The sequence below is a fragment of the Rana temporaria genome, chromosome 7 (genome assembly GCF_905171775.1).
Source record: "Rana temporaria chromosome 7, aRanTem1.1, whole genome shotgun sequence".
In the NCBI taxonomy this organism is placed as follows: domain Eukaryota; kingdom Metazoa; phylum Chordata; class Amphibia; order Anura; family Ranidae; genus Rana; species Rana temporaria.
In genome coordinates this window covers 13,496,436-13,524,293 of record NC_053495.1, presented here as the reverse complement: position 1 = coordinate 13,524,293, position 27,858 = coordinate 13,496,436, and the positions used below count along the sequence as shown (strand labels likewise).

Genomic DNA, 27,858 nt, shown 5'->3' with positions numbered 1-27,858 from the left:
CTGTATGTAGCGCACCCCTGAACTCTACACTCTGTACGTAGCGCACCCCTGAACTCTACACTCTGTACGTAGCGCACCCCTGAACTCTACACTCTGTACGTAGCGCACCCCTGCCTTACAGTGAAACCAACTTTCTGTACATCCTAAAACTGATATTGTAGTCACATAGCTCAAAAATAATGCTCAATGCTCTTATGGAATAGGGGGGGAATAGATCCGACGTATTGTCTGAATATACCTTTCATATAAAATAAAAATTCCTTTAAGAAAGAAAAAACGCTTAGTCTGCCTTTCTTTGTTTTAAGCTGAACTGTAGACGGATATAAAAGACACAGATTAATGTAGCTTTTTATTTATTAATACATTATTATATGCATTTTTTTTTATTGCAAGCCGTGTAAATGTCTGAATTTTACCTGATATTAGCCCCCTGCAGTGCTTGTACAGAAGAGCTGCCTAGGGGAGGAAGAAGCCACCCTAAAAGTCAATCAGTGCATGTGTGGATAGTAGTAAGTTACACGCCCACTGCCTTGATCATTTGAATTACGCGGGCTTACGCCGGCCCATTTACGCTACGCCGCCGTAACTTTGGGCGCATCAAACATTTACAGCATCTACTAGCTGACAGGTCCTCTTTTCTACTTGGCTTGTCGTGAAGTTATCAGCTTCCAGATATCTTCCAGTTCTATTACAGCCATCTATAGCTTCTGGTATTACAGGGGGGGGGATAGCCCCGATTATATACAGTTCAATATTCAGTCCTGTGATTTCTCGTCCCGCTCCACAGACGGGGCGCGTTGGAGATTCTACGACCGACACTTGTGATGCTTCCATTTCTTTACGGCAAAGTGCAGGTTCTTGTTCCTTTTCTGCCAGGGGTAGGCGTTGTGCACCACCAGCTTGTCATCTTGCACGTCTCCGCTGACGACGTAAGTGCCCGTGCGGGTTCCACGCATGATGTTCTGCACGCAGGTGGCGTCCAGGTCCAGCCACTGCTGGAGGAGGGGGAGGAGGTCCGCCTTGGGGAGCGGGCCGTGTTTTAAAATGTCCACCTTGGAATCCATGTCAAAGTCCGAAACCGAGGACGAGGTCGTGTTTCTTTTTGCGATGCGGACTTTTGCAACTGTCAAAAAAACAAACACATGTAAAATTGGTTAATTCTTTCATTCTTTTGTTTGTTTTTTTTGTTTTTTTGCTGTGGGTGAACCCTTTTTGCCTAGCCTCAGTCCCGCCTCCCATCCATGAGGATAGGAGTCCTGCTTCTCATCCATGAGGATAGGAGTCCCGCCTCCCCTCCATGAGGATAGGAGTCCCGCCTCCCCTCCATGAAGATAGGAGTCCCGCCTCCCCTCCATGAGGATAGGAGTCCCGCCTCTCATCCATGAGGATAGGAGTCCCGCCTCTCATCCATGAGGATAGGAGTCCCGCCTCCCCTCCATGAGGATAGGAGTCCCGCCTCCCCTCCATGAGGATAGGAGTCCCGCCTCCCCTCCATGAGGATAGGAGTCCCGCCTCCCCTCCATGAGGATAGGAGTCCCGCCACCCATCCATGAGGATAGGAGTCCCGCCACCCATCCATGAGGATAGGAGTCCCGCCACCCATCCATGAGGATAGGAGTCCCGCCACCCATCCATGAGGATAGGAGTCCCGCCACCCATCCATGAGGATAGGAGTCCCGCCTCCCCTCCATGAGGATAGGAGTCCCGCCTCCCCTCCAGGAGGATAGGAGTCCCGCCACCCCTCCATGAGGATAGGAGTCCCGCCACCCCTCCATGAGGATAGGAGTCCCGCCTCCCCTCCATGAGGATAGGAGTCCCGCCTCCCCTCCATGAGGATAGGAGTCCCGCCACCCATCCATGAGGATAGGAGTCCCGCCACCCATCCATGAGGATAGGAGTCCCGCCACCCATCCATGAGGATAGGAGTCCCGCCACCCATCCATGAGGATAGGAGTCCCGCCACCCATCCATGAGGATAGGAGTCCCGCCTCCCCTCCATGAGGATAGGAGTCCCGCCTCCCCTCCAGGAAGATAGGAGTCCCGCCACCCCTCCATGAGGATAGGAGTCCCGCCACCCCTCCATGAGGATAGGAGTCCCGCCTCCCCTCCATGAGGATAGGAGTCCCGCCTCCCCTCCATGAGGATAGGAGTCCCGCCTCCCCTCCATGAGGATAGGAGTCCCGCCTCCCCTCCATGAGGATAGGAGTCCCGCCTCCCCTCCACGAGGATAGGAGTCCCGCCTCCCCTCCACGAGGATAGGAGTCCCGCCTCCCCTCCACGAGGATAGGAGTCCCGCCTCCCCTCCACGAGGATAGGAGTCCCGCCTCCCCTCCACGAGGATAGGAGTCCCGCCTCCCCTCCACGAGGATAGGAGTCCCGCCTCCCATCCATGAGGATTTTCTCGCTATAGTTCACTACTCTGAGCACTCATCCATCAACTTTTCAGTTGTCTCACCTCTCCTGTTGCATTCTTTTTAATAAAAGTGGGAAAAGTAGGGTTTGTAATGGAGATAGCACATTCGTCACGCTGTAACAGACTGAAAAGCGCAAATCGTCTCTTACCAAACTTTTATTTAACATGCAGTAACATGAGATTAGCAAAAGCAGCCCCAAGGGTTGTGCCAGTGGAATCGAACTTCCCCTGCCATTGTATGTGTTGTATGTCATCGCGTTTGAGAACGAGGAGATTTGGTCTTGACCGTCTGTACGCAAAGAAAGCTTGTCAAGTTTTTCGACAAGCCTAACAAGGAACTCGTCGAGGAAAACGATGTGTCTTTTCCGACGAGTTCCTCGGTCGTGTGTACGAGGCCTCACTCGAAAAGTCATTAACCGTAAGGATCAGGGCTGCGAGTGGGCGGTCCCAGCATATTTAGATATTTAGCATAGGCTACAGTACCTGGCATCCCCAGGCGGTCTCCCATCTAAGTACTAACCAGGCCTGACTCTACTTGGCTTCTGAGATCAGACGAAATTGGGCGCGTTCAGTGTGATGTGGCCGTAGGCTGGGTGGGGCCAAGCTGGAAAAATTGGCATGATGGGCAATCATCTCATTAATAGAGGTGTAGTCTGAATAAAACCCAGCGGGTGGGGTTACTCTGTATATTGGCATGAGTTGGGCACACCCACCCAGAAATTCCGGTGATCTGACGATCTGGTTCCGGCTATCAAGATGGTTCCTGTAAGGACTGCGCAGGCGCAATCCTTGCCGACGGAAATCTCCGAACCTCGGCCAGCATCCAGGGCGACGTGGAATTTGAGGAAAGTGGCCAGTCGGCCTCACGTACTCGCTTCGCTCGTACGGCTCCCTCTGCTCGCTCGGCCTCCTGGCTCTTTTTTTAACATCCTCCAATCCACGGGGATGTTAAGGAATGAGCCTGGATGTCGGCCGAGGTTTGGAGATTTCCGTCGGCAAGGATTGCGCCTGCGCAGTCCTTACAGGAACCATCTCGATAGGGGAACCACACCGTCAAGTCACTGGCAGTCAAAATGCAGACCATGGGCGGGTATAACGGTGTCTTGGAATTCAGAACAGTTAAAGGGAGTGGCAGTTAGGCTGGGTTCACACTACGGTTTTCCCGTCCGTCAGCCGCATACGATTTATATGAAAAAACGTATGCGGCTGAAACGGACGGGAACGTATGGCACCGCACATATGTGCGTTTTCCATTAACATTAATGTTAAAGGAAAACGTATGCGGTTGCCATACTGTTTTAAAAACGACCGCAAAACCGTGGTTCAACACGGTTTTGCGTACGTTTAAAAAACGTTTTGGCAGCAAATCGTACGCACCCGGATGCATCCGAGTGCATACGATTTGCAATGCATTGTCTATCTCTACGTTTTCCCGTCCGGGCCCGTACGTTTTCAATACTGAAATCGTATGCGGCTGACGGACGGGAAAACCGTAGTGTGAACCCAGCCTTATAATTAACGGAGGTTCAAGTCTCTGCTGCTAAATGATCAGAGCATACCTCCCAACAGTCCCGGATTCTGCGGGGCAGCCCTGGATTCTGACATATGTCCCGCAGTCCCACTTAGCTAAGCATTGCCCTGCATCAGCTCCACTGCCACTCACCCTTCTCCTGCTCAGCAGACAGAAAGCAGGAGAAATTACAGCTGTTTTTTTATCTATTATTTTTTGCCATATAATTTTATTTATTTATTTTTTAAATTTTTTATTTATTTTTTATTATTTTTTACCATGTGTAAAATATGTCAAAATTCAGTCATACTTTGTTTACAAATTTCCAATTTTTTTTTGCCTCCAACTCGCAATGCCTGCAGCATTATCTCTAATTACGCTCCCTCCAGCTCCCAGATCTCACACATTAATGAACAGCCTCGATCCATCCAATCCATACAATGTGACCCTGTGTCCACATTAGACATTGATTGCAGCGGATTGAGTGAAAGAACGGGGTGACCACCGTCTTCTAGAATTATGAGCTGGTAGTCACCCTATTAAGGAAGTCCTCAGAAAAAGCAGAAACTGGCAGGATCAACAGATATTAATTAATATCCAACCTTCACATAACAGCTTTGGCAGATTTGATCATTATATACCCCAGCAGAGTTGGTGGTTTAGCTCTCTGTTCTTCATCATCAAAAAAGTGTTTTAGGTGGACTGACCCTTTAATTAGTATGCGGAGGACTACAAAGCCCAGCATGCCTTTCTCACCTGACTCTGTCCATGCTGTATATAGTATCTTTAGGTTGGAGCTTTGCACCTTTTATGGTAGCCTAGTCTCTCGGTAGCCTGTAATGTATTTATACAATAAGCAGTTATATTTCTCTCTGTCAGTACTATATGGAAAAGAGAGAAGGAACGTCTCGCAGAGGCGAATGTGGCCTGGGAGTCACGCAAACGCTTTCAGGGCCTTTTATGGATCTGCAGCTTAAAATTTTATCTTTAAACATCTCTGAGATGTTTTGAGATCAGTTCACCTACTCTTCCAGCCAGATAATTCAAGTGAAAAAACAGATCGCTTAAAGGGAGAGTGTGGTGTATTTTTAATATTCATGACCCCCTGTACTCACAGTATGTCCTCAGTCCGCCAGGTTGAATGATGCCGTAGACTGAGGACATATAGAAAGTAATTACTGTAGTTCCCAGAGCCGGAGAAGAGGAGAGTATTGCAGCTATAGCTGCGTTTTACATTTTGAGTACTGCTGGGGGTCCTTTTTTTTGTTAAATAAAAATGAGTCCCGAGTCAAGATTTAACCACTTTCCACCCGCAGTATGTCATATGACCAGGGCCGATCCTACATAGGGTGCAGTGGGTGCCCCGCACCCGAGCGCCTGTCACCCGACGCAGAAAAGGGGCGCCGAGCGAGCAGCGAAGACTTTTTTTTTTTTTTTAAAGCCGAGCCGCCGAAGCAATCTGCCAGCCAAGCGGGATGTGGGCTCCACCCACCGTGACCTCTGCCATCTTCAGACAGCGTGGTATGACGTCCTGGGCTTTGAGTAGGGATATCTGAATAATGCCTGCAGTTACAGGCATCATTCAGATATAATTTTCTTTCCGCCGGAGATTCCCTGCACCGTAAGAACAATCACATCGGCTGTTCAGCCGCTTGATTGTTCTTACAGGCGGCGGGAGGGGAATCGGCGGCGGGAGGGGAATCGGCGTTAGTATGCAATTTGCATACTATATGCTGAGCACAACGGGAACGCCACCTAGCGGCCATCGCAAGAATGCAGCCTAAGATATGCGGGCATAAGAGCCTTATGCCGCGCATATCTTAGGCTGCAGACGGCGTAACGAGGTTCCTGAATCAGGAGCATTCGTTACGCCGAGGCAAGTAAGCAATTGCGCTGTGTAACTATGGTTACACAGGCGCAATTGCTTCTTGAATCCGGGCCAATAACATTTTTTTTAAAGTGCCCCCATCACACGCAGAAGTGAACGCATACGTACGTCGCACCCTAATATGTAAAAGACGTTCAATCCACAAATGTGATTTATCGCCATGAACGTTAGAGCGAGAGCAACAATTCTATCCCAAGGTCTCCTCTGAAACTGTAAACAGGTAACCTGTAAAAGTATCGCCTATGGAGATTTTTTACTGAAATTTGGCGCCATTCCAAATTTAAAGCATGACATGTTGGGTATCTATTTACTTGGCATAATATAATTTTTCACATTATACAAAAAAATTGGGCTAATTATAGTGTGTGTGTTTTTTTATTTTATTCATGAAATAGTTTTTTTCCCCCCAAAAATCCAGTTAAAAAAATTGCTGCACAAATACTGTGTGATATAAAAAGTTGCAATGACCGCTATTTTATTCCGTAGGGTCTCTTTTAAAAAAAAAACATACTGTATTTTTTTTTTTTACATGCTCAGTTTGTATTGCCGCCGTTTGTGATAGGTTGAGGTGCCCGCTGTGACCATTATGAAGGGCCCCCGCTGTGCAGTTAAGTCTTCAAATGGTGCTAATCTGGCTTTTGGAATCCTGAGCTTCTCAACCAGCAAAAATGTAAACAGAATCAACAATCATTTTAAAGTTCTTTAAATGTAAAAGAGATCAATTTAATGTAGCTGATCTAATTAATATGTGTTGGGCCCCTTGCACACGGGGCCATCTAGGTGCAAGGTGACCCATCCAGCATTTTAGGGTCCTAACTGTACAGGGCCCTAAATCTGGGTACCACTTGGCACAGCATTCAGCCCTGTTCAGCTGCAGCCTGTCATAGACTTTGACAGGCTGCGGGCAGCAGGGCTGGATGATGCACTTGCCCCTCCCTCCCTGGCGCTAAAATGCTGCATCGCACCTAGATGTTCCCATGTGCAATTCAGGACCTGATTCCCACCTGGAACAGTGTACAGGGATGCACAGGACCCCCTGCTGGGACCCGCATCAGTGTGAACCCAGCCTGATGGTCCCGAAAGAGTGGCCCTGGATACGACCCTATGTTTGCCTTGGGGATTCCTCACAAAAATATGAAGTGCTATTCCTCCCACTGATATAAACACTGAGGGCCAGATTCAGAAGGCTTCTACGCCGCCGCTGTAATTTCAAACGTGCGCCGTCGCATCTTTACGCCGATTCACAAAGCAAGATACGTCCAAAAACATTGCTTCAGCCGTCCGACGTAACTTTCCTACGCCGGCGTATCGTGGGCGCATAGTTACGCTGGACGTATTTGGCGTTCTCATGATAAATATGCGAATGACCTAGATACGCCGATTCACAAACGTACTTGTGCCCGGCGTATTAATGTACGCTGTTTACATAAGGCGTACGACCGGCGTAACTCTACTCCTCATAAAGCAGGGGTAAGTCATGTTAAGGTATGGACGTCGAAACGACCGTCAAAATTTACGTCGTTTACGTAAGTAGTACGTGAATAGGGCTGTGCATAAGTTACGTTTACGTCCTAGGCATTGCGCCAACGTATCTTAGGGAGTATATGCGACGTGATTCTGAGCATGCGCGCGCATGCCCAGTTCGACCGGCCATTCATTTACATGGGGTCACACTTAATTTAAATAGATGACGCCCACCTGCTTCCTACTTTGAATTAGGCGCGCTTACGCCGGCCAATTTACGCTACGCCGCCGCAACTTACGGAGCAAGTGCTTTGTGAATACTGCACTTGCCTCTCTAAGTTGCGGCGGCGTAGCGTAAATAAGATACACTACGCGCGCACAAAGATGCGCCCAGGTACGTGAATCTGGCCCTGAAACATTATTTCTTTTACTGCCAATTAGGATGGGGCACTATTCCTTCCATTGATACCAACAATGGGGCACTATTCCTTCCACTGAAACCAATGATGGGGCACTATTGCTTCAACTGACATCAACAATGGGGCACCATTCCTTCTACTGACATCAACAATGGGGCACTATTCCTTCCACTGACACCAATGACAGGGCACCATTCCTGCCAATAACACCAACGATGGGTCACTATTCCATCCAATCTCCAGATGGAACACTATTTCTTCCACTGACACCAACTACGGGGCGCTATTCCTTCCACTGAAACCAATGATGGGTCACTATTTCTGCTAACGACACCAACGATCACTATTCCTTCCACTGAAACCAATGATGGGGCACTATTCCTTCCACTGACATCAACAATGGGGCACTGTTTCTCCTACTAACACCAATGATGGCGCACTATTCTTTCCTCTAACACCAATGATGGTGCACCATTCCTCCTAGTAACACCAACGACGGAGCACTATTCCTTACACTAACAATGGGGCATCATTTTTCCTATTGACACCAATAAAGGGGTACAATTCCTCAAACTGATACCAACCATGAGGCACAATTTTTCTCAATGACATCAATGATGGGGCAATAGTCCTCCAATTTATCACCAATGATGGTGCATTTTTCCCCCCACAAACACCATCGATAGAGCTCTATATCTTGAACTAATATCAGTTTTATGGTACTATTCCTCCTCCTACTGACTACTGCTGTGTGATTTTCTTACTCTCAAGTCTGGCCCATTGTTGCTTCCACTGACCCGGGGGCATTTTCTACTACCACTGGCCACATTCCCCTAAACTCTGAAGGACAATAAACTGCCCCTTTAGAAAGTTTGGACACCCCTGCTCAAGAAGTTGCCATGTACATTTAAAGCAGCTAGAGGTCCAATTCTTCTACTGAGCAGAGAAAAGCTTCAATGTACCCCAGTGGCGCAGTGGGCGCTGGCACTCAAGTGACTTGTTTAAGGGTGGGCCACCATCTCAGAGAGATGTAAGTTTATCCTTGGCCATCAAAGGGACCCATTTATACAGGAGGGCAGTTTCCGCTCCCCGCACTTTGCAGTAAATGGTCCATGCTTCTTTGAGTCACCAATGTCCTGCTGTGTGTTCTCTGCGGGGATCGCTGTCTGGTAGGAGGGGAGCACTGTCACATGACCTGCTTGGAGTCATATGATAGGTTTCCTTCCAGCACATTTTTTCCCCATTATTCTGAATAAATGGGCTTCTCTTGATTCAGAGTCCCAAAGCAAGTTAAGTGCAAAGCACTTTATGGAAGCACACAGCAGCACTTAATAAATAAATAAGAGGCACTTATAATAGAAAAGCAGCAGTACATGGTGAGGACATCCCGCTGCTTTATAAATGGCTTCCGTAACGGCTATTGTGCAAGCCCGGCCTTATTATCTCTTCAAATATGGGTCAGTTTAATCTGGTGTACCTGCTGCTGAAAATTACAGGAGAACAAAGTATGTTTAGCAAATATAGAATATATGTGACCCAGATACCTTGCGCTTGTGGAAAGAATAATTGATGATTTCTTTGCATAGCTGGACTGAAGTTGAAAAAAAATTTACCGTGTTTATCAGCGTATAACACGCACCCTAACCTTAAAGCCCTGTACACACGATCGGATATCTGATGGAATCTAATCCGATGGATTTTTTCATCGGATAGCCGATGAAGCTGACTTTCATCAGTCTTGCCTACACACCATAGGTTAAAAATCCGATTGTGTCAGAACGCGGTGACGTAAAACACTACGACGTGCTGAGAAAAATTAAGTTCAATTCTTCCGAGCATGCGTCGACCTGATTCTGAGCATGCATTGATTTTTGACCGATGGATTTCCTCACAGACGATCGTTTTTTTCACCATAAGAAAAATTTAAAACAGGTTCTATTTTTTTTCACCGATGGATAAAAAACGAATGGGGCCCACACACGATTGGTTCGTCCGATGAAAACGGTCCATTTTCATCAGACAAACCGATTGTGTGTACAGGGCTTAAGAGTGTAGTTTCACGAAAAAAAACGTTCCACAGACCCCCTGCACTGTACACAGACCCCCTGCACAGTACACAGACCCCCTGCACAGTACACAGACCCCCTGCAAAGTACACAGACCCCCTGCAAAGTACACAGACCCCCTGCAAAGTACACGGACCCCCTGCACAGTACACGGACCCCCTGCACAGTACACAGACCCCCTGCAAAGTACACAGACCCCCTGCAAAGTACACAGACCCTTTCTCTGCACAGTACACGGCCCCCTTTCCCTGCACAGTACATGGCCCCCTTTCCCTGCACAGTACACGGCCCCCTTTCTCTGCACAGTACACAGCCCCCTTTCTCTGCACAGTACACAGCCCCCTTTCTCTGCACAGTACAGGGCCCCCTTTCTCTGCACAGTACACGGCCCCCTTTCTCTGCACAGTACACGGCCCCCTTTCTCTGCACAGTACACGGCCCCCTTTCTCTGCACAGTACACGGCCCCCTTTCTCTGCACAGTACACAGCCCCCTTTCTCTGCACAGTACACAGCCCCCTTTCTCTGCACAGTACACAGCCCCCTTTCTCTGCACAGTACAGGGCCCCCTTTCTCTGCACAGTACACGGCCCCCTTTCTCTGCACAGTACACGGCCCCCCTTTCTCTGCACAGTACACGGCCCCCTTTCTCTGCACAGTACACGGCCCCCTTTCTCTGCACAGTACACAGCCCCCTTTCTCTGCACAGTACACAGCCCCCTTTCTCTGCACAGTACACAGCCCCCTTTCCCTGCACAGTACACAGCCCCCTTTCTCTGCACAGTACACAGCCCCCTTTCTCTGCACAGTACACAGCCCCCTTTCTCTGCACAGTACACAGCCCCCTTTCTCTGCACAGTACACAGCCCCCTTTCTCTGCACAGTACACAGCCCCCTTTCTCTGCACAGTACACAGCCCCCTTTCTCTGCACAGTACACAGCCCCCTTTCTCTGCACAGTACACAGCCCCCTTTCTCTGCACAGTACACAGCCCCCTTTTTCTGCACAGTACACAGCCCCCTTTCCCTGCACAGTACACTGGCTGGGCCCGGTACAATAGGGCCAGTTGTACTGACTTATTAGCGGCCCCGATTGTGATCCAGGTCTTCTCGTACCACAAATGCTCTTGTGGCTGAATGGGCACAAGTTCTGAGACACTCCAAAATCTTGTGGACAACCTTCAAGGATGAGTGGAGGCTGTTCTAGTCAGAAAGGAGGGGGCAACTCCATATTGATGCCCATTAATTTGGAACAGTAAGGGGGGGGCAGTTCTTTGTTCTGCTGTGTCTGGGACAGGCAACACAGAGAACAGAGTGCTGGAGCTACATGCTCCAATCTCTCTGCTCCAGCCATCCAACCACCCGCACCGTCCCATACAACCCCCCCCCCCTTCCCCCCTTAGCTCAAAGTGGCATGTGGGCACAGAGCAGGGAATGGGGACACTGAGAAGGGCATAGGACAGACAGCAGGGCATGAGGGCGCAGGGCAAGGGGGCACAGAGCATGGCATGCGGTAGACATCAGGAAATGGGGGCACAGAGCAGGGCATGGGGCAGACAGCAGGGCATGGGAGCACACATCAGAGCATGGGGCAAAGAGCAGGGCATGGGGCAAAGAGCAAGGCATGGGGACAGACAGCATTGCATGGGGGCACAGAGCAGGGCATGGGCAGACATCAGAGCATGGGACAGATATCAGGGCATGGGGCACAGAGCAGGGTATGGGCAGACATCAGGGCTTTGGGGCACAGAACAGGAAGCTGGGCACATAGAGGGACACAGGACAGCATACAAGCTGCTGCACTTTCCTTCCTAGATGCAGAGTAGCGCAGAAAGCGGCTGTAAACAGACCTCTCGTGATGCGTTCCTCCCTGCCGGCCCCTCCTCTCTTCTTGTGCATCCGAGGTTATGACAAATACAAGCACTTGGGGTGGACAGGAGGAAAGAAGGGATCGGCGGGGAGGGGTGCATCACAAGAGGTCCGTTTACTACAGTCTCTTCGCAGGGAGCAGGGATTCGGGACCGATCTACCCATCAGCTAGCTGTGATTGACGTGTAGATCGAAGTGGAAGCCGTCATGGTGCCCCCTACTGGCCATAGGCCCTCGGGCAGTGCCCGATGTTTAGTCTGCCCCTGGCCATCCCCAAACTGTGTCCACAAAGTTGGAAGCATGAAATTGTCCAAAATGTCTTGGTATGCTGACGCCTTAAGAGTTCCCTTCACTGGAACTAAGGGGCCAAGCCCAACCCCTGAAAAACAACCCCTACACCATAATCCCCCCTCCACCAAAGGATTTGGACCAGTGCACAAAGCAAGGTCCATAAAGACATGGATGAGCGAGTTTGGGGTGGAGGAATCTAACTGGCCTGTCAATAGTGTGTGTGTGTGTGTGTGTATATATATATACACGGTATAAATTGCATACACCTAGGAAAGTTGGAAAAAATTTGTACAAATGTAAGATTTTTGGGAGTTGGAGTTCTATGAATGTCCCACCAGGCGTCTATAATCTCCCTGAGTGACGCCTCCACTGTAATGTTGCATAACCCCGGTGAGGTTTGATTTCTCCCAGTGACAGCTGTGAGCGGCGAGGTGTGCGTCGGACGCCAGGCGGAGTACTTACTGAAATCATTAGCACAGAACGTATCCAGGATCTCCTTGGCACTGCTGGCCTCATCAAGTTCACAATCCCTGCAGCTGGCTCGGGGCACTGCTGTAACAGAAGGCACAAATTAGAGCAAATGAATATTAGAGAAACTGCGCCACAAACCCAACTGTATCTTTAAAGTGACATTTCAAACAGGAGAGTTGCTATCCTAATTTTGATATATCATCAAACCATAGGAGTTTATTTACTAAAGGCAAATGCACTTTGCGCTACAAGTGCAGTCGCTGTAGATCCGAGGGTGACATGCAAGGAAAATAAAAAACAGCATTTTTGCTTGTACATGATTGGATAATAAAATTAGCAGAGCTAATCATTTCAGATCTTCCCCTCAGATTTACAGCAATCTACAGCGACTGAACTTCCAAGTGCACTTGTAGTGCAGAGTGAATTTGCCTTTAGTAAATCAACCCCAAAGTGTTAATAAACGAACAGCGTTACTCCGTCTGCAAATCTAATCATACACTCTGGTGGTTATTTACAAAAGGCCACAAGTGCAAACTGCAAGTGAAAAGTGCACTTGAAATTGCCCGGAAAGTGCACTTGGAAGTGCAGTCGCTGTAGATCTGGTGGTGACATGCAAGGAAAATAAAAAACAGCATTTTAGCTTGCACATGATTGGATAATAAAATCAGCAGAGCTTCCCCTCATTTCAGATCTACCCCTCAGATCTACAGTGACTGCACTTCCAAGTGCACTTTCAGTGCAATTTCAAGTGCACTTTGCACTTGTAGTTTGCACTTGTAGTGCAAAGTAGATTTGCCTTTAGTAAATAACCCCCTCTACCTCAATCTGTGGAAATACTAAGTGCAAAATATGCAATGAATAACATAAAAAACTCAGATCATGTACAGTTCATATACAATAAAGTGCTACAAGCAATATACAGTATATGTGTCACAATGTAACCAATGAATGTGCAAAAAAATTCCAAGTCCATATACCGTATTTATCGGCATATATCACGCACTTTTTTGCCCTGAAAATCAGGGCAAAATCGTGGGTGCGCGATATACGCCGATACGCGCTTCCCGCGCCGTGTTAGAATGCCTGCGCCGACATATACCGAGCGCAGTACGCTCGGGTACATTCGGCCAGGCTCGGCTTCACTCGTAGTCACGCTCTGTGACGTTTATGCGTGAGAAGCCAAGCCTGGCCGAATATACCCGAGTGTACTGCGCTCGGTATACGTCGGCGGAGGCTTCAAACTGAGCGCGGGAAGCGGGGATTCGACATGAATACAGCGCGGGAGAAGCCGGGAGGACACCACCGAGGCCGCAGACGGACGCCGGAATGGACGAGGCCACCGATGGACGCCGGGCAAGACACCAAAACTGTAAGTAGTAAAATTTAATAAGTTTTTTTTTTACAGGAAAAATGGGTCAAAATTAGGGTGCGCGCTATACGCCGGAGCGAGCAATACCCCGATAAATACAGTATTTTCTGTGTGTCAGAAACCAAAAAAGATCAAAATTTCTGTCTTTCATGCGTATCACGCAAGGAAAAGTCCCAAAATCATAATTTCACTCTAGCCCGACTCCAAAGTCGTACGACTTGCAGTGCAACTTTGGAGTCTGACTTTGAGGTGACTTTTTACACTCTGCGGCATCGAATTTGTATCAAATTTGGACCAAAGTAGTGCAGGAACCATTTCTAAGCCTGAGTTCACACTGCCGTGACTTGAAAGTCACGCAACTTTTGCACGACTTCAAATCCGACATCACTGCGCAACTTCATCGGGGCTTGCATATGACTTCTTTAACAGACGTCAGTGCAAGTCATATTGAAGAGCGAAGTTCGGCATGCGTGGTGACGTCAGGGTGGGGCTAGGACGCTGACATCACCACGCATGCCGAACATCATTTTATATATATAATAATAATAATAATAATGCAAATAAAAAACTACTGACAAGTCCACAGTCCACTGCTCTACTGACACCATCCAATGCCCTACTAACCCCGTCCATTATGTTTTAATACATTTGGGGTGACCTCCCTAATGCAATAGTCTGTGCACACCTATGTTATTTATTACATATTTTGCACTCAGTATTTACACAGATTGAGGTAGAGTATATGATTATATTTTCAGATAGAGTAGTGATGTCCGTTTTATTAGATTAGAGCACAGCTTGATATATACCGCGTCTGTCTTTCTGTCTGTGTGTGTAACCCTCCCCCAACCCCCAATAATTGGCAACGTTTTCCCAGTTTGTATTCTGCCAATTCACAAGATCAGATGTGCTTCAAGTTGACCCCTTTACAGCAGATGAAGATATTTGTATGTGTTTTATGTGATAGAAAGAAAGCTTACAGAAAATGTAAGGTGACAAAGTATAGAACCCCAGTCCCTGGAGAACACCAATGTGGAGGTCCTGCCTCATCAACAAATTAAAGCCGTATAGATAGGACTTACTTCTCCGATTGCTGGTGCCATTTGTTATTGTGGAGATGCACATGCCGTGGTCAATAGGAAACTGATCACATTTCAGGATCTCCGGCCAGGGGTATCCATAGCAAGCCATGATTGGTGCACAGCTGTTCCTTACCGCCTCGCACAGGCTGCGGCACGGCTTGATGAGTCTGTCCCTAAAGAAATCATGATTACAAGTTATTTCTATATGCTCTTTCATATTATGGGCACTTACTAAAGCAGTCTTTCCCAACCTGCTTACCCCAGAGGAATTCTTGAAATATTTTTAGGGCCCTGGGGAATCCCTACTAATATCAATTAATTGGGAAGAATGCTCCTTACATTGGTGATCAGTGAGAAGAATGTTCCTTACATTGGTGATCAGTGGGAAGAATGCTCCTTACATTGGTGATCAGTGGGAAGAATGTCCCTTACATTGGTGATCAGTGGGAAGAATGTCCCTTACATTGGTGATCAGTGAGAAGAATGTCCCTTACATTGGTGATCAGTGGGAAGAATGCTCCTTACATTGGTGATCAGTGAGAAGAATGCTCCTTACATTGGTGGTCAGTGAGAAGAATGTCCCTTACATTGGTGATGAGTGGGAAGAATGCTCCTTACATTGGTGATCAGTGAGAAGAATGCTCCTTACATTGGTGGTCAGTGAGAAGAATGTCCCTTACATTGGTGATCAGTGGGAAGAATGTTCCTTACATTGGTGATCAGTGGGAAGAATGTTCCTTACATTGGTGATCAGTGGGAAGAATGTCCCTTACATTGGTGATCAGTGGGAAGAATGTTCCTTACATTGGTGATCAGTGGGAAGAATGTTCCTTACATTGGTGATCAGTGGGAAGAATGTTCCTTACATTGGTGATCAGTGGGAAGAATGTTCCTTACATTGGTGATCAGTGGGAAGAATGTCCCTTACATTGGTGATCAGTGGGAAGAATGCTCCTTACATTGGTGATCAGTGGGAAGAATGTCCCTTACATTGGTGATCAGTGGGAAGAATGCTCCTTACATTGGTGGTCAGTGGGAAGAATGTCCCTTACATTGGTGATCAGTGAGAAGAATTTCTCCTACTTTGGAAACCAGTGGGAAGAATTTCCCCTACTTTGGAGACCAGTGAGAAAAATGTTCCTTACTTTGGAGTCCAGTAGGTAGAATGCTTCCCTTACAGCGATGGGCAGAATACCACTCTTACAGATAGCTAAAAAGATCACTGGTGTCATGCTACTGGCTCTGCCAAGTGGTGTTGGCCCCAGAACTATGAAAGCACCATCAGATAGGAGGCCAATCAGCCACAGCTTAAGGAACCTCTAGCAACTTCTGGAGGAACCCTGGGGTTCCATGGAACCTTGGTTGAGAATTAGGCCCCTTTCACACTTGTGCGACCTGCTGTGACTTTGACACGACTTGAAGCAATGCCTGTGTAATCTTGAGGTCTATGGACCTCAAGTTGCTTTAAAGTCAGACTAAAGTAGTGCACTACTTTCAAGTCGCTGCGACTGTGCCATTCAGAACAGGCCTCGCCATGGTCGACCAAAGAAGTTGAGCGCATGTACTCAGCATCATATCCAGAGGTTGTCTTTGGGAAATAGACGTATTAGTGCTGCCAGCATTACTGCAGAGGTTGAAGCGGTGGGGGAGTCAGCCTGTCAGTGCTTAGACCATACGCTACACACTGCATCAAATTGGTCCGCATGGCTGTCATCCCAGAAGAAAGCCTCTTCTAAAGATGATGCACAAGAAAGCCCGCTAAAGGCAAGCAGACTAAGGACATGGATTAATCAAAAAGCAGAACTTGCCTTGGACTGTGGATCTAAATATATATATATATGTGTGTGTGTGTGTGTGAGAGAGCGAGAGAGAGAGAGAGAGAGAGAGATTGTAAAACCTTGGTTTGAGAGTAACTTGGTTTGAGAGCATTGTGCAGGACAAGCAACATTTTTTAATTAATTTTGACTTGATATACAAGTATCGTCATGCTACAATGGAGTATAATAGAGAAGAGAGGCACCTCTAATGCCTTGTACACACGATCGGAATTTCTGATGAAAGAAGTCAGACGGAATGTTTTCATATGATATTCCGACCGTGTGTCGGAATTCCGATGTGATTTGGCCAAGCAAAAGCCAGATCATGTGTATGCGGCATTAGAGGCGCCTCTCTTCTCTTTTATACTCTGGAGCTCCTGCTGGATTTTGCTTCTAATCCCCATGTGGAGGCTTCCATTTGTGGACAGACATTTTATGGTTACACAACCTTTGCTACACAATCACATTGCTATAATCTTTTTATATGGACTATAAACGGAAGGATTTATAAATAAATGGTTGTGGAACGAATCATTTGAGTTTCCATTATTTCTTATGGGGAAATGTGCTTTGATATACAAGTGCTTTGGATTACAGACATGTTTCTGGAAGGAATTATGCTTGCAATCCAAGGTTTTACTATATATACTGTATTAGCCGGATTCACGTAGAGCGGCGCATCTTTAGACCGGCGTAGCGCATCTCATATGCGCTACGCCAACGTAAATCAGTGAGGCAAGAACAGTATTCACAAAGCACTCGCTCTCAAACTTGCGCCGGCGTAACGTAAATTGGCCGGCACAAGCCCGCCTAATTCAAAGTAGGAAGGTAGTGGGCGTGATCTATTAAAATGAAGCGTGACCCCATGTAAATGAAGGGCCGAACGAATGGCGCATGCGCGCGCATGCTCAGAATCGCGTTGCATATACTCCCTAAGATACGCCGGCTCAATGCCTACGACGTGAACGTAACCTACGCCCAGCCCCATTCACGTACGACTTACGTAAACAACGTAAAATACGACGGCTGTTCCGACGTCCATACCTTTGCATGGGATGCGCCTCCTATATGGTGCTTTAACTTTACACCGGACGTACACCTTACGTAAACGGCGTAGATTACTGCGACAGGCGTAAGTACATTTGTGAATCGCGTATCTTGCTCATTTACATATTTGACGTGTAAATCAATGGAAGCGCCCCTTGCGGCCAGCGTAAATATGCGCCCAAGATACGACGGCGTAGGAGACTTACGTCGGTCGGATGGGGCCAAAATTCAGGCGTATCTTATTTCAAGAATCGGGCGCAGAGATACGACGGCGCATCCGTGAACTTACACGGCGTATCAGAAGATACGTCGGCGTAAGTCTTTCTGAATCGGGCTATTGATATTTATATTTATATATATATATATATATATATATATATATATATATATATATATACACACATAGGGTCAGATTCACATAGAAGAGCGGCGGCGTAACGTATCGTAGATATGTTACACTGCCGCAATTTTTCATCGCAAGTGCCTGATTCACCAAGCACTTGCGATGAAAACCTACGCCGCCGGCGCAAGGCGGGCCAATTTAAATAGGCGTGTGCCATTTAAATTAGGCGCGCTCCCACGCCGGACCTACAGCGCATGCTCCGTTTCCGAACTCCCGTCGCGCATTGCGCGCCGTGACGTCATTTTTTTGAACGGCGACGCGCGTAGGGTAATTCCGTATTCCCGGACGGCTTACGCAAACGACGTTAAATTTTGAATTTCGACGCGGGAACGACGGCCATACTTTATACAGCAATACACTTGCTGACTAAAGTTAGGGCACCAAAAACGACGACTAACTTTGCGACGGGAAACTATACTAGCGGCGACGTAGCGAACACGAAAAACCGCTGTGGATCCGCCGTAACTCCTAATTTGCATACCCGACGCTGGTTTACAACGCGAAGTCCCCCCAGCGGCGGCCGCGGTACTGCATCCCAAGATCCGACAGTGTAAAACAATTACACCTGTCGGATCTTAAGGATATCTATGCGTAACTGATTCTATGAATCAGTCGCATAGATAGAAACAGAGATACGACGGCGTATCAGCAGATACGCCGTCGTATCTCCACTGTGAATCTGGCCCAAAATGTATTATTAAATTTGGAAATTCATAAATGTAAATGATGGAGTTTCAAGGGCGTTAATTCAGAACAAAATTATTTTCAGATATGCAGTCCTATAAACGCAAAATGTATATTCATTGAAAAAGTGCAATATTCTTCCTTGGAATGAATATATAACTTTCAAGTTTAGGACAAATATAAGACTGAATTGTAAATTCTGATTTTCACATCACCGTGTGCCCGTGGCCTGACTATAGATCGTTATTGTGTTATAATAGGATGTAACACATCACCGCTGGAGGTGACTGTATGTAGGTAGGTGGCCTTAAATCTGTTGTCAACTTCTATGTTTCACTGAAACAAAGGACAGGAGGCTACGTGATGGCCGGCAACAGCGAGTGACGCACGTACGGGTCATCCGACTATAATTCAAAGAGACATCCAACAATACAAAAAGCCATTAATGGGGAGACAGGGCAGTTAATTGCCATGTGAGTGACGCAGGTAGAGTCACCATTTCTATGTACTAAAATGAGGAGTGTAATGATGTGTCCCCATTGGCTCCAGGGAGATCATTCTGCTCATTGGAAGAAAGGGAAGGGGTAGGGGGGCATTAGATAAGAGCTCAAGTATGGGATTTGTTTTATAGCGTTTTATCATATGGGGGGGGGGGGGTAAAAGAGGATGACAATGGAAAATAGGGTCATAGTTACTGGTGGGGATTATATTTGTAATTTGCAAACATTTTCAGGGCAGCTTTGGGATAAGCTTCCATCTACAGAATGAAATTGTCTGTAATTGTGGGGGATGGGACGCTGGACTCAATATGGCTAATGCCTGGCAGGTTACATGATTTTTTTTTAGGAAGTAGAAATTAATACAGAAAATCCAGCTTTTCCATACTTTGGTTTATCTAGATGCAAAGATCTAAAGCTTTGGTCCTCAACCTGCAGCCCTTTGGAACTTTTTATGTGGCCCTCGGGGGCCTTGCAGACACTAATCTGTATTTCCCTATTGCACTGGTAAAGCAGTGATCTCTAGCAGTCTCATGTACTGTGTCTGCAGTCTTTGACTCTCTTGAAGCATGTCCCCACTCTCCAAAAACTCATATCATGTTCACAACCATCTCTTGTTTCATGTCAACAGCCTCTGACCATCTCTTGTACCATGTCTACAGTCTCTAACCAGCTCTTGTATCATGTCCACAGTCTCTGACCTTCTCATGTATTGTGTCTACAGTCTCTGACCATTTCCTGTATCATGTCAACAGTCTGTGACCATCTATTTTATCATGTCTGCAGTCTCTTACCATCTCTTGTATCATGCCTACAGTCTCTGACCAACTCTTGTATCGTGTCTGCAGTATCTGACCGACCATCTCTTATATCATGTCTTCAGTCTCTAATCATCTCTTATATCATGTCAACAGTCTCTGACCATCTCCACTATCATGTCAACAGTCTCTGACCATCTTTTTTATTATGTCTGCAGTCTCTTACCATCTCTTGTATCGTGCCTACAGTCTCTGACTAACTCTTTTATCTTGTCCTTAGTCTCTGACCATCTCTTGTATCATATCTGCAGTCTCTGACCATTTCTTGTATCATGTCCGTAGTCTCTGACCATCTCTTGTATCATGTCTCCAGTCTCTAACCATCTCTTGTATCATATCTGCAGTCTCTGACCATTTCTTGTATCATGTCTGTAGTCTCTGACTATCTCTTGTATCATGTCTGCAGACTGAGACCATCTCTTGTATCATGTCTGCAGTCTGAGACCATCTCTTGTATCATGTCCACAGTCTCTGACCATCTCTTGTATCATAAAAGTGGCAAGTGCTTTTGCGCTAATATGGAACCCTCGATGTGAGATAACAAAACAAAATAAATACAGTGTAGCAAAACCTAATCGTGTTTACAACACACAAATACAAAGATCAAATATAAAATGGGATTCTGCGCAACGTATCACGCAGACATGGTAAGTGTAAACATAAAAAACCTGAAATGTGTAAATAATAAAAGAGCTACACTAATAAATGAATGATGACTCTGTGTGAATCAATAAGAATGTTGATAATAGGAGAGCCAACAAGCTCAAAACAATTAAAGTGCAATAATAAATAGAGTAAGCAATAAAGTGCAAAAAAGTCCCATAGATAAATAATGACAAGATGCCAGATGGGAATACTGATGTGATAAAGTGCAAAAAAGTCCCATAAATAAATAATAACAAGCTGCCAGATGGGAATGCTGATGTAACTGAATTTCCACTCAATCAGATAGAGATAATTGACAGATGGATGATCGTGTGCCTCACTGGGCTCACAGGACTCTTACCTCCAGGCCAATAATAAAGGGCATCAAACAGGGTCCTTACTGGCAATCCTCTGTGAATGATCTCAGCCAATCCTCCCTTGAAGCTGCTGGAGCGTCTCCTCGGCCAATCCAAACGGTACTCAGACCAGGGTGGAGAGAAAGAGAACAAAAAAAGGAGGCTCCAATAGTGAAGTAAGGTAAGACTCAGGGGTGTTTTATTAAGAAAAACCTGCGCTTACATCAAACAAACTAAAATCGTGCAGTGGTGTAAAAAAAACGAGCGGCGTCCTCAGCGCCAGCTTACGTCACTCCAGGTGTACATGCGTCCAATCCCTACGCGTTACGACACGGGGTCACGTGTCTTCGTCTTACCTTACTTCACTATTGGAGCCCCCTTTTTTTGTTCTCTTTCTCTCCACCCTGGTCTGAGTACCGTTTGGATTGGCCGAGGAGACGCTACAGCAGCTTCAAGGGAGGATTGGCTGAGATCATTCACAGAGGATTGCCAGTAGGGACCCTGTTTGATGCCCTTTATTATTGGCCTGGAGGTAAGAGTCCTGTGAGCCCAGTGAGGGACACGATCATCTATCTGTCAATTATCTCTATCTGATTGAGTGGAAATTCAGTTACATCAGCATTCCCATCTGGCAGCTTGTTATTATTTATTTATGGGACTTTTTTGCACTTTATCACATCAGTATTCCCATCTGGCATCTTGTCATTATTTATCTATGGGATTTTTTTGCACTTTATTGCTTACTCTATTTATTATTGCACTTTAATTTTTTGAGGTTGTTGGCTCTCCTATTATCAACATTCTTATTGATTCACATAGTCATCATTCATTTATTACCTTAAGTGTAGCTCTTTTATTATTTACACATTTCAGGTTTTTTATGTTTACACTTACCATGTCTGCGTGATACGTTGCGCAGAATCCCATCTCTTGTATCATGTCCACAGTCTTTTGCCTCGTACACACGTACGGGTTTCCTCTTGGGAAAACTGGCATTAAAGCTTTTGGCCGGGAATCCCGGCCGTGTGTATGCTCCATCACAGTTTTCCCGACTGGAAAACTGCCGAAAAAAAAGAAAGAAAACCAGCTCTCTTTTTTTTCCCGGCGAGATTCTCAGCGTTTTGTAAGCCGGCAGTTTTCCTATGGGAAAAGACTGCGGTGGAGCATACACGCGGCTAGGTTTCCCGACCAAAGCTCTAATGGCAGTTTTCCTGTCGGGAAACCCCGGCCGTGTGTAGGGGGAAAAAGTAACAGAGCAGGTTCTCGGTTTTCCCCTCTGGTTTTTCGGCCGTAAAAAGTCCGCCGGGAAACCCGTACGTGTGTAAAAGGCATTTGACTATATCCTGTGTTCGCTGTCTATGAGACGTAACATTCACAGATTTTTATGTGTGGCCCTTTGGTGAGGTTGGGGGCCCCACTGAAGACCCCCCCCCCCCATCAATAAAGTTGACCACCACTGATCTAAAGATGTTAGCTCTTGGCTCCAGATAAAAATATGAAATATAACATATCTCAAGAAACCCAATACCAAATCCCTGACCCTAAAGCTGGCCAAAGAATGATCAAAATTGGAATTTGGCTGGTGACCTACTGAACCGACCTAATTTCAATCGGTGTGTGGCCGTCCCTGTACAACGTAAGTCAACTGTTAGATATATTTCTATTCTTCTGCAGCCACTGATTTGTTTATTCTGACAGCGCTAAGACCCACTGTCACAATACAACGTTCAGTAGGGGGGATTTGTACATCCACCTCGTTTGTGTAGATCGAGGAATCCGCTGGCTGGATGAAAAATAATAACATCATTGGCCAGCTTAACGCTTAACTTAATCCCTGATTTTAATCCCTTAGACCCCACTAAACACCTAACCTTAACCCTAAAGCCAGCCACGGACATTTTCTGTCCAAATTGTTTTACTAGTCTTGTAAAGTAGAATACCAGATCAAAGGTGCAATTGTATCATAATGCAGTTAGGGCTTATTTATTGCCCACAATAACATAATAGTGTGGCTAGTGGGCACTGTACACGTACCACGGCAAAATGTATATCCCCTGTCGTCTGTGGCAGGTAGTATCGTCACTAAACCTGACCCTTTTAAGGGTTAAAACAGGCAGTGAGGACCTGACATATTTCCTCCCAGCCGCCTGTCAATGGCAATCTGAGGCCCCATTCACACAGGGATATTAGCTGTGAGCCGTGTGTTACCGGCACGAGGATGTGCCGATGTTGTGTGCATCCCTGTGCCGGCATGCGTCTGCAATGACACAGCTGCTGTGTCCTAATGTGACATCCATGCGGGTGCACGGATTACTTTTCAGAGGGCAGTGAAAACCGCGGCAAGTGTAAACAAGTCCTTATATTGGATTAGCAGGTACAATTAAGTGGAACGTAGTGGGAGTCATTGAAAACCTATGCAGTACTATGTTGAGAATACAGATTGTACCTCAACTTTTCTTAACCTTTTCAACACAGAGGAACCCTTGAAATACCTTTCCGGTCTCAGGGAACCCCTGCTAAAAATTACTATATCTACAACTCATGATACATTAGTGTGATGGTCATTGGGAAGAATGCTCCTTACGCTTGTGGTCATTGGGAAGAATGCCCTTTACACTTGTGGTCATTGGGAAGAATGCCCCTTACACTTGTGGTCATTGAGAAGAATGCCCCTTACACTTGTGGTCATTGGGAAGAATGCTCCTTACACTTGTGGTCATTGGGAAGAATGCCCCTGAGGCCTCGTACACACAACGAGTTTCTCGGCAAAAACCTGCTGGGATTTTTTTTTTGCCGAGGAAACCAGTCGTGTGTACATTTTTAGACGAGGAAACTGTCGAGGATCCCGTCGAGCCAAAAAGAGAGCATGTCTTCTTTTTCCTCAATGGGAATGGAGAAACTTGCCTTGTCGAGTTCCTCGACAGCCTAACAAGGAACTCGACGAGGAAAACGATGTGTTTCGCCCGTCGAGTTCCTCGGTCGTGTGTACGAGGCTTTACACTTGTGGTCATTAGGAAGAATGCCCCTTACACTTGTGGTCATTGGGAAGAATGCGCCTTACACTTGTTGTCATTGGGAAGAATGCCCCTTACACTTGTGGTCATTGGGAAGAATGCTCCTTACACTTGTGGTCATTGGGAAGAATGCTCCTTACACTTGTGGTCATTGGGAAGAATGCTCCTTACACTTGTGGTCATTGGGAAGAATGCCCCTTACACTTGTGGTCATTGGGAAGAATGCCCCTTACACTTGTGGTCATTGAGAAGAATGTCCCTTACACTTGTGGTCATTAGGAAGAATGCCCCTTACACTTGTGGTCATTGGGAAGAATGCTCCTTACACTTGTGGTCATTGGGAAGAATGCTCCTTACACTTGTGGTCATTGGGAAGAATGCTCCTTACACTTGTGGTCATTGGGAAGAATGCTCCTTACACTTGTGGTCATTGGGAAGAATGCTCCTTACACTTGTGGTCATTGGGAAGAATGCCCCTTACACTTGTGGTCATTGAGAAGAATGCTCCTTACACTTGTGGTCATTGGGAAGAATGCTCCTTACACTTGTGGTCATTGGGAAGAATGCTCCTTACACTTGTGGTCATTGGGAAGAATGCCCCTTACACTTGTGGTCATTGGGAAGAATGCTCCTTACACTTGTGGTCATTGGGAAGAATGCCCCTTAGGCCTCGTACACACGACGAGTTTCTCGGCAAAAACCAGCAAGAAACCTGCTGGGATTTTTTTTTTGCCGAGGAAACCAGTCGTGTGTACATTTTTCGACGAGGAAACTGTCGAGGATCCCGTCGAACCAAAAAGAGAGCATGTTTTCTTTTTCCTCAATGGGAATGGAGAAACTTGCCTTGTCGAGTTCCTTGACAGCCTGACAAGGAACTCGACAAGGAAAACGATGTGTTTCGCCCGTCGAGTTCCTCTGTCGTGTGTACGAGGCTTTACACTTGTGGTCATTGGGAAGAATGCCCCTTACACTTGTGGTCATTGGGAAGAATGCCCTTTACACTTGTGGTCATTGGGAAGAATGCCCCTTACACTTGTGGTCATTGGGAAGAATGCCCCTTACACTTGTGGTCATTGGGAAGAATTACCCCGTTAAAGCTAAAAAGATCAATGGAACTTCTCTCATTGCTCAAGGAACCCCTAGCAACCTCTGGAGGAACACTAGGGTTCAATGGAACCCTAGCTGAGAAACCTTGTTGTACATTAACATGTAAAAAAAATGCTTTTTAAGGGATAAGTGGTTCCCAGGGACTCATGGGCAGGTGGAGGACCCATCTCAGTTCTATTTGTTATGGTTTGTGCAGTCTGGGGGAATATGGCTATCAGGGTCCTTGTTATCAAAGCCTGAGTGCAAGTATTTTATCAGTTCAGGCATGCACATTGTCATTCCATTTCAACAATTTTTGATTTACTAGGATTCGAAAATACATTTACAAGTTAACAGCAGAAACTAATCAGTCGAGTTTACGTAACCACCAGAATTTGGTCAATAGTGACGTTCAAAGTGGGCAATAAACGTATAACTTCAAAGCAGTTTATTGAAAGATTGAAGGAAAATAGAATCAAAACAGAAAAGTGCTACATACCGTATATACTCGAGTTTCTAAGCCGACCCGAATGTAAGCCGAGGCACCTAATTTTACCACAAAAAAACTGGGAAAACGTATTGACTCAAGTATAAGCCTAGGGTGTCCATCTTCATGCCTCACTATGCCTTACTTTGCCTCACTGTGTCCATGCCTCACTGTGCCCATGCCTCACTGTGCCCATGCCTCACTGTGCCTCACTGTGCCCATGCCTCACTGTGTCCATGACTAGACTTACGTTTAACATTGGAGTATATAGAAGGGGTGCCCAGCTTTGATAAATCAGTGCTCCCCAGCCGTAGGTCCTCCAGACAGCAAACTCTGCACACGTGTAGAGGAAGAATGTGGCTATATGTGTGCCAAGTTTGGAGTCCAGGGGACCTATGGCCAGTACCGGGTCCCCAAAGTCCAGGAGATCAGGCGCAAAAAGGTGATATGAGTATAAGCCGAGGGGGGCATTTTCAGCACAAAAAAATGTGCTGAAAAACTTGGCTTATACTCGAGTATATACGGTAAGTTTCAAAACCATCTTCTTGCAGTCTTTTAGACAACTTTGACTGATTTACAATTTTCGGCAAAAAAATGGTTTGGAAAGTTTAAATGATCTGTCAAATTGCCACATTGTATGGCCAGCTTAATGTAACCCTTAAAATTAACCGTTAACACATAACCTTACCCACCTAAAAGAAGATGTAGAATGACAATAATGCCCCGTACACACGGTCGGTCTTTTGACCAGCCAAAATCACATCGGAATTCCATCGGAGTAAAATAGAGTATGTTCTCGATCTAAACTCCGACAGAATTCCTCGGAATTTCCAATAGAAAAAATTCCGATGGGGCATACACATGGTCGGAATATCCGATTAGAAAAAGTCAGTCTGACTTTTTCCATCGGAAATTCCGATCGTGTGTACGGGGCATTAGTCTCAGTGTGCTATACTGTAGCAAGGTGTACCTCAAACAACTGACATTTTCCCCATAAGATACCATTTATACATTGGGAGAAACACAATTGGAAGACAGTTGTCACTCTATAACAGGAAGTGCCTGAACAAAGACCTTAATGGTAGGTTTACTAGCTACTAAATTAATGAAAGCTGCAGATTTCGAAATATTGAAAATTGCTTTTGGAATGATATTAACATAAAAAAAGCCTATATGAAATTTTACTGATTGGGTGTACATGTACTCTCAGGCCCCGTACACACGACCGAACATGTCCGATGAAAACGGTCCGCGGACCGTTTTCATTGGACATGTCTGCTGGGAGATTTTGGTCTGATGTGTGTACACACCATCAGACCAAAATCCCCACGGACAGAAAACGCGGTGACGTGGCGTTGACGATGACACGGCGACGTGCACGAACCAGGAAGTTCAATGCTTCCACGCATGCGTCGAATCACTTCGACGCATGCGGGGGATTTCGATCCGATGGTTAGGTGTACTAACCATCGGACATGTCCGACGGACAGGTTTCCACCGGACAAGTTTCTTAGCATGCTAAGAAACTTTTGTCCGCTGGAAACCTGTCCGCTAGGCCGTACACACTGTGGGACATGTCCACGGAAACTGGTCCGCGGACCAGTTTCAGCGGACATGTCCAGTCGTGTGTACGCGGCCTAAGGCCCCTTTCACACTGGGGGTGCGTCAGCGGTAAAGCGCCTCTATTTTTAGCGGCTCTTTACTGTCAATTTTGCTTTCAAATGTCATCACCACGATCTTACTGACCTGCTTTGAAAATGCTCATGCAATATAAAAAGGGGGGGTCTTACCCTTCCAAGCAAATAGGCGCAAAAAGCGAACATAGGAATATCCGTGCGTCTGGGTGACATTCCCGCGCAAGTAGTGGCAACCAGCTGGAGGATTGCTGGATCACCTCCGCCATGGTCTCATGCTCCAGCAAGTTGGGGATCCTCATTTCGGTGTATCCAATGCCGTAGCACAGAGGCATGTGCCTTGGGACGGTCATACATCTGGAGGAACTGCTCACAAAGTCCACATACATAGCCCAAGAGCTACATGTCAAGAAGCACACCAAGAAGACCAGCGGCCACCCACAGCCCTGACGTCTAAGGTGTTGGGCTCTCATCGTTCCTCTAGTCCTTAGCCTAAGGTGTATGGAACTTGTGATGTTTCTTCTACACAAA

General features: G+C 46.5%; 2 protein-coding genes across 2 annotated transcripts in view; one reads left to right on the top strand and one right to left on the bottom strand.

Moving 5' to 3' along the window:
* The window catches only part of P4HTM (prolyl 4-hydroxylase, transmembrane), a 56,514-nt gene that overhangs the window by 9,874 nt on the left and 18,782 nt on the right, over positions 1-27,858 (top strand). The gene's annotated exons all lie outside the window — the stretch shown is intronic.
* LOC120945071 (secreted frizzled-related protein 5-like) lies at positions 503-27,858 on the bottom strand. The gene is made up of 4 exons (XM_040358932.1): positions 27,484-27,858; positions 14,840-15,012; positions 12,380-12,469; positions 503-1,123 (listed from the first exon to the last, which is right to left on the bottom strand). Exons 1-4 carry the CDS (start codon positions 27,798-27,800, stop codon positions 807-809), a joined length of 897 nt encoding a protein of 298 aa, XP_040214866.1. The 5' UTR covers positions 27,801-27,858; the 3' UTR covers positions 503-806.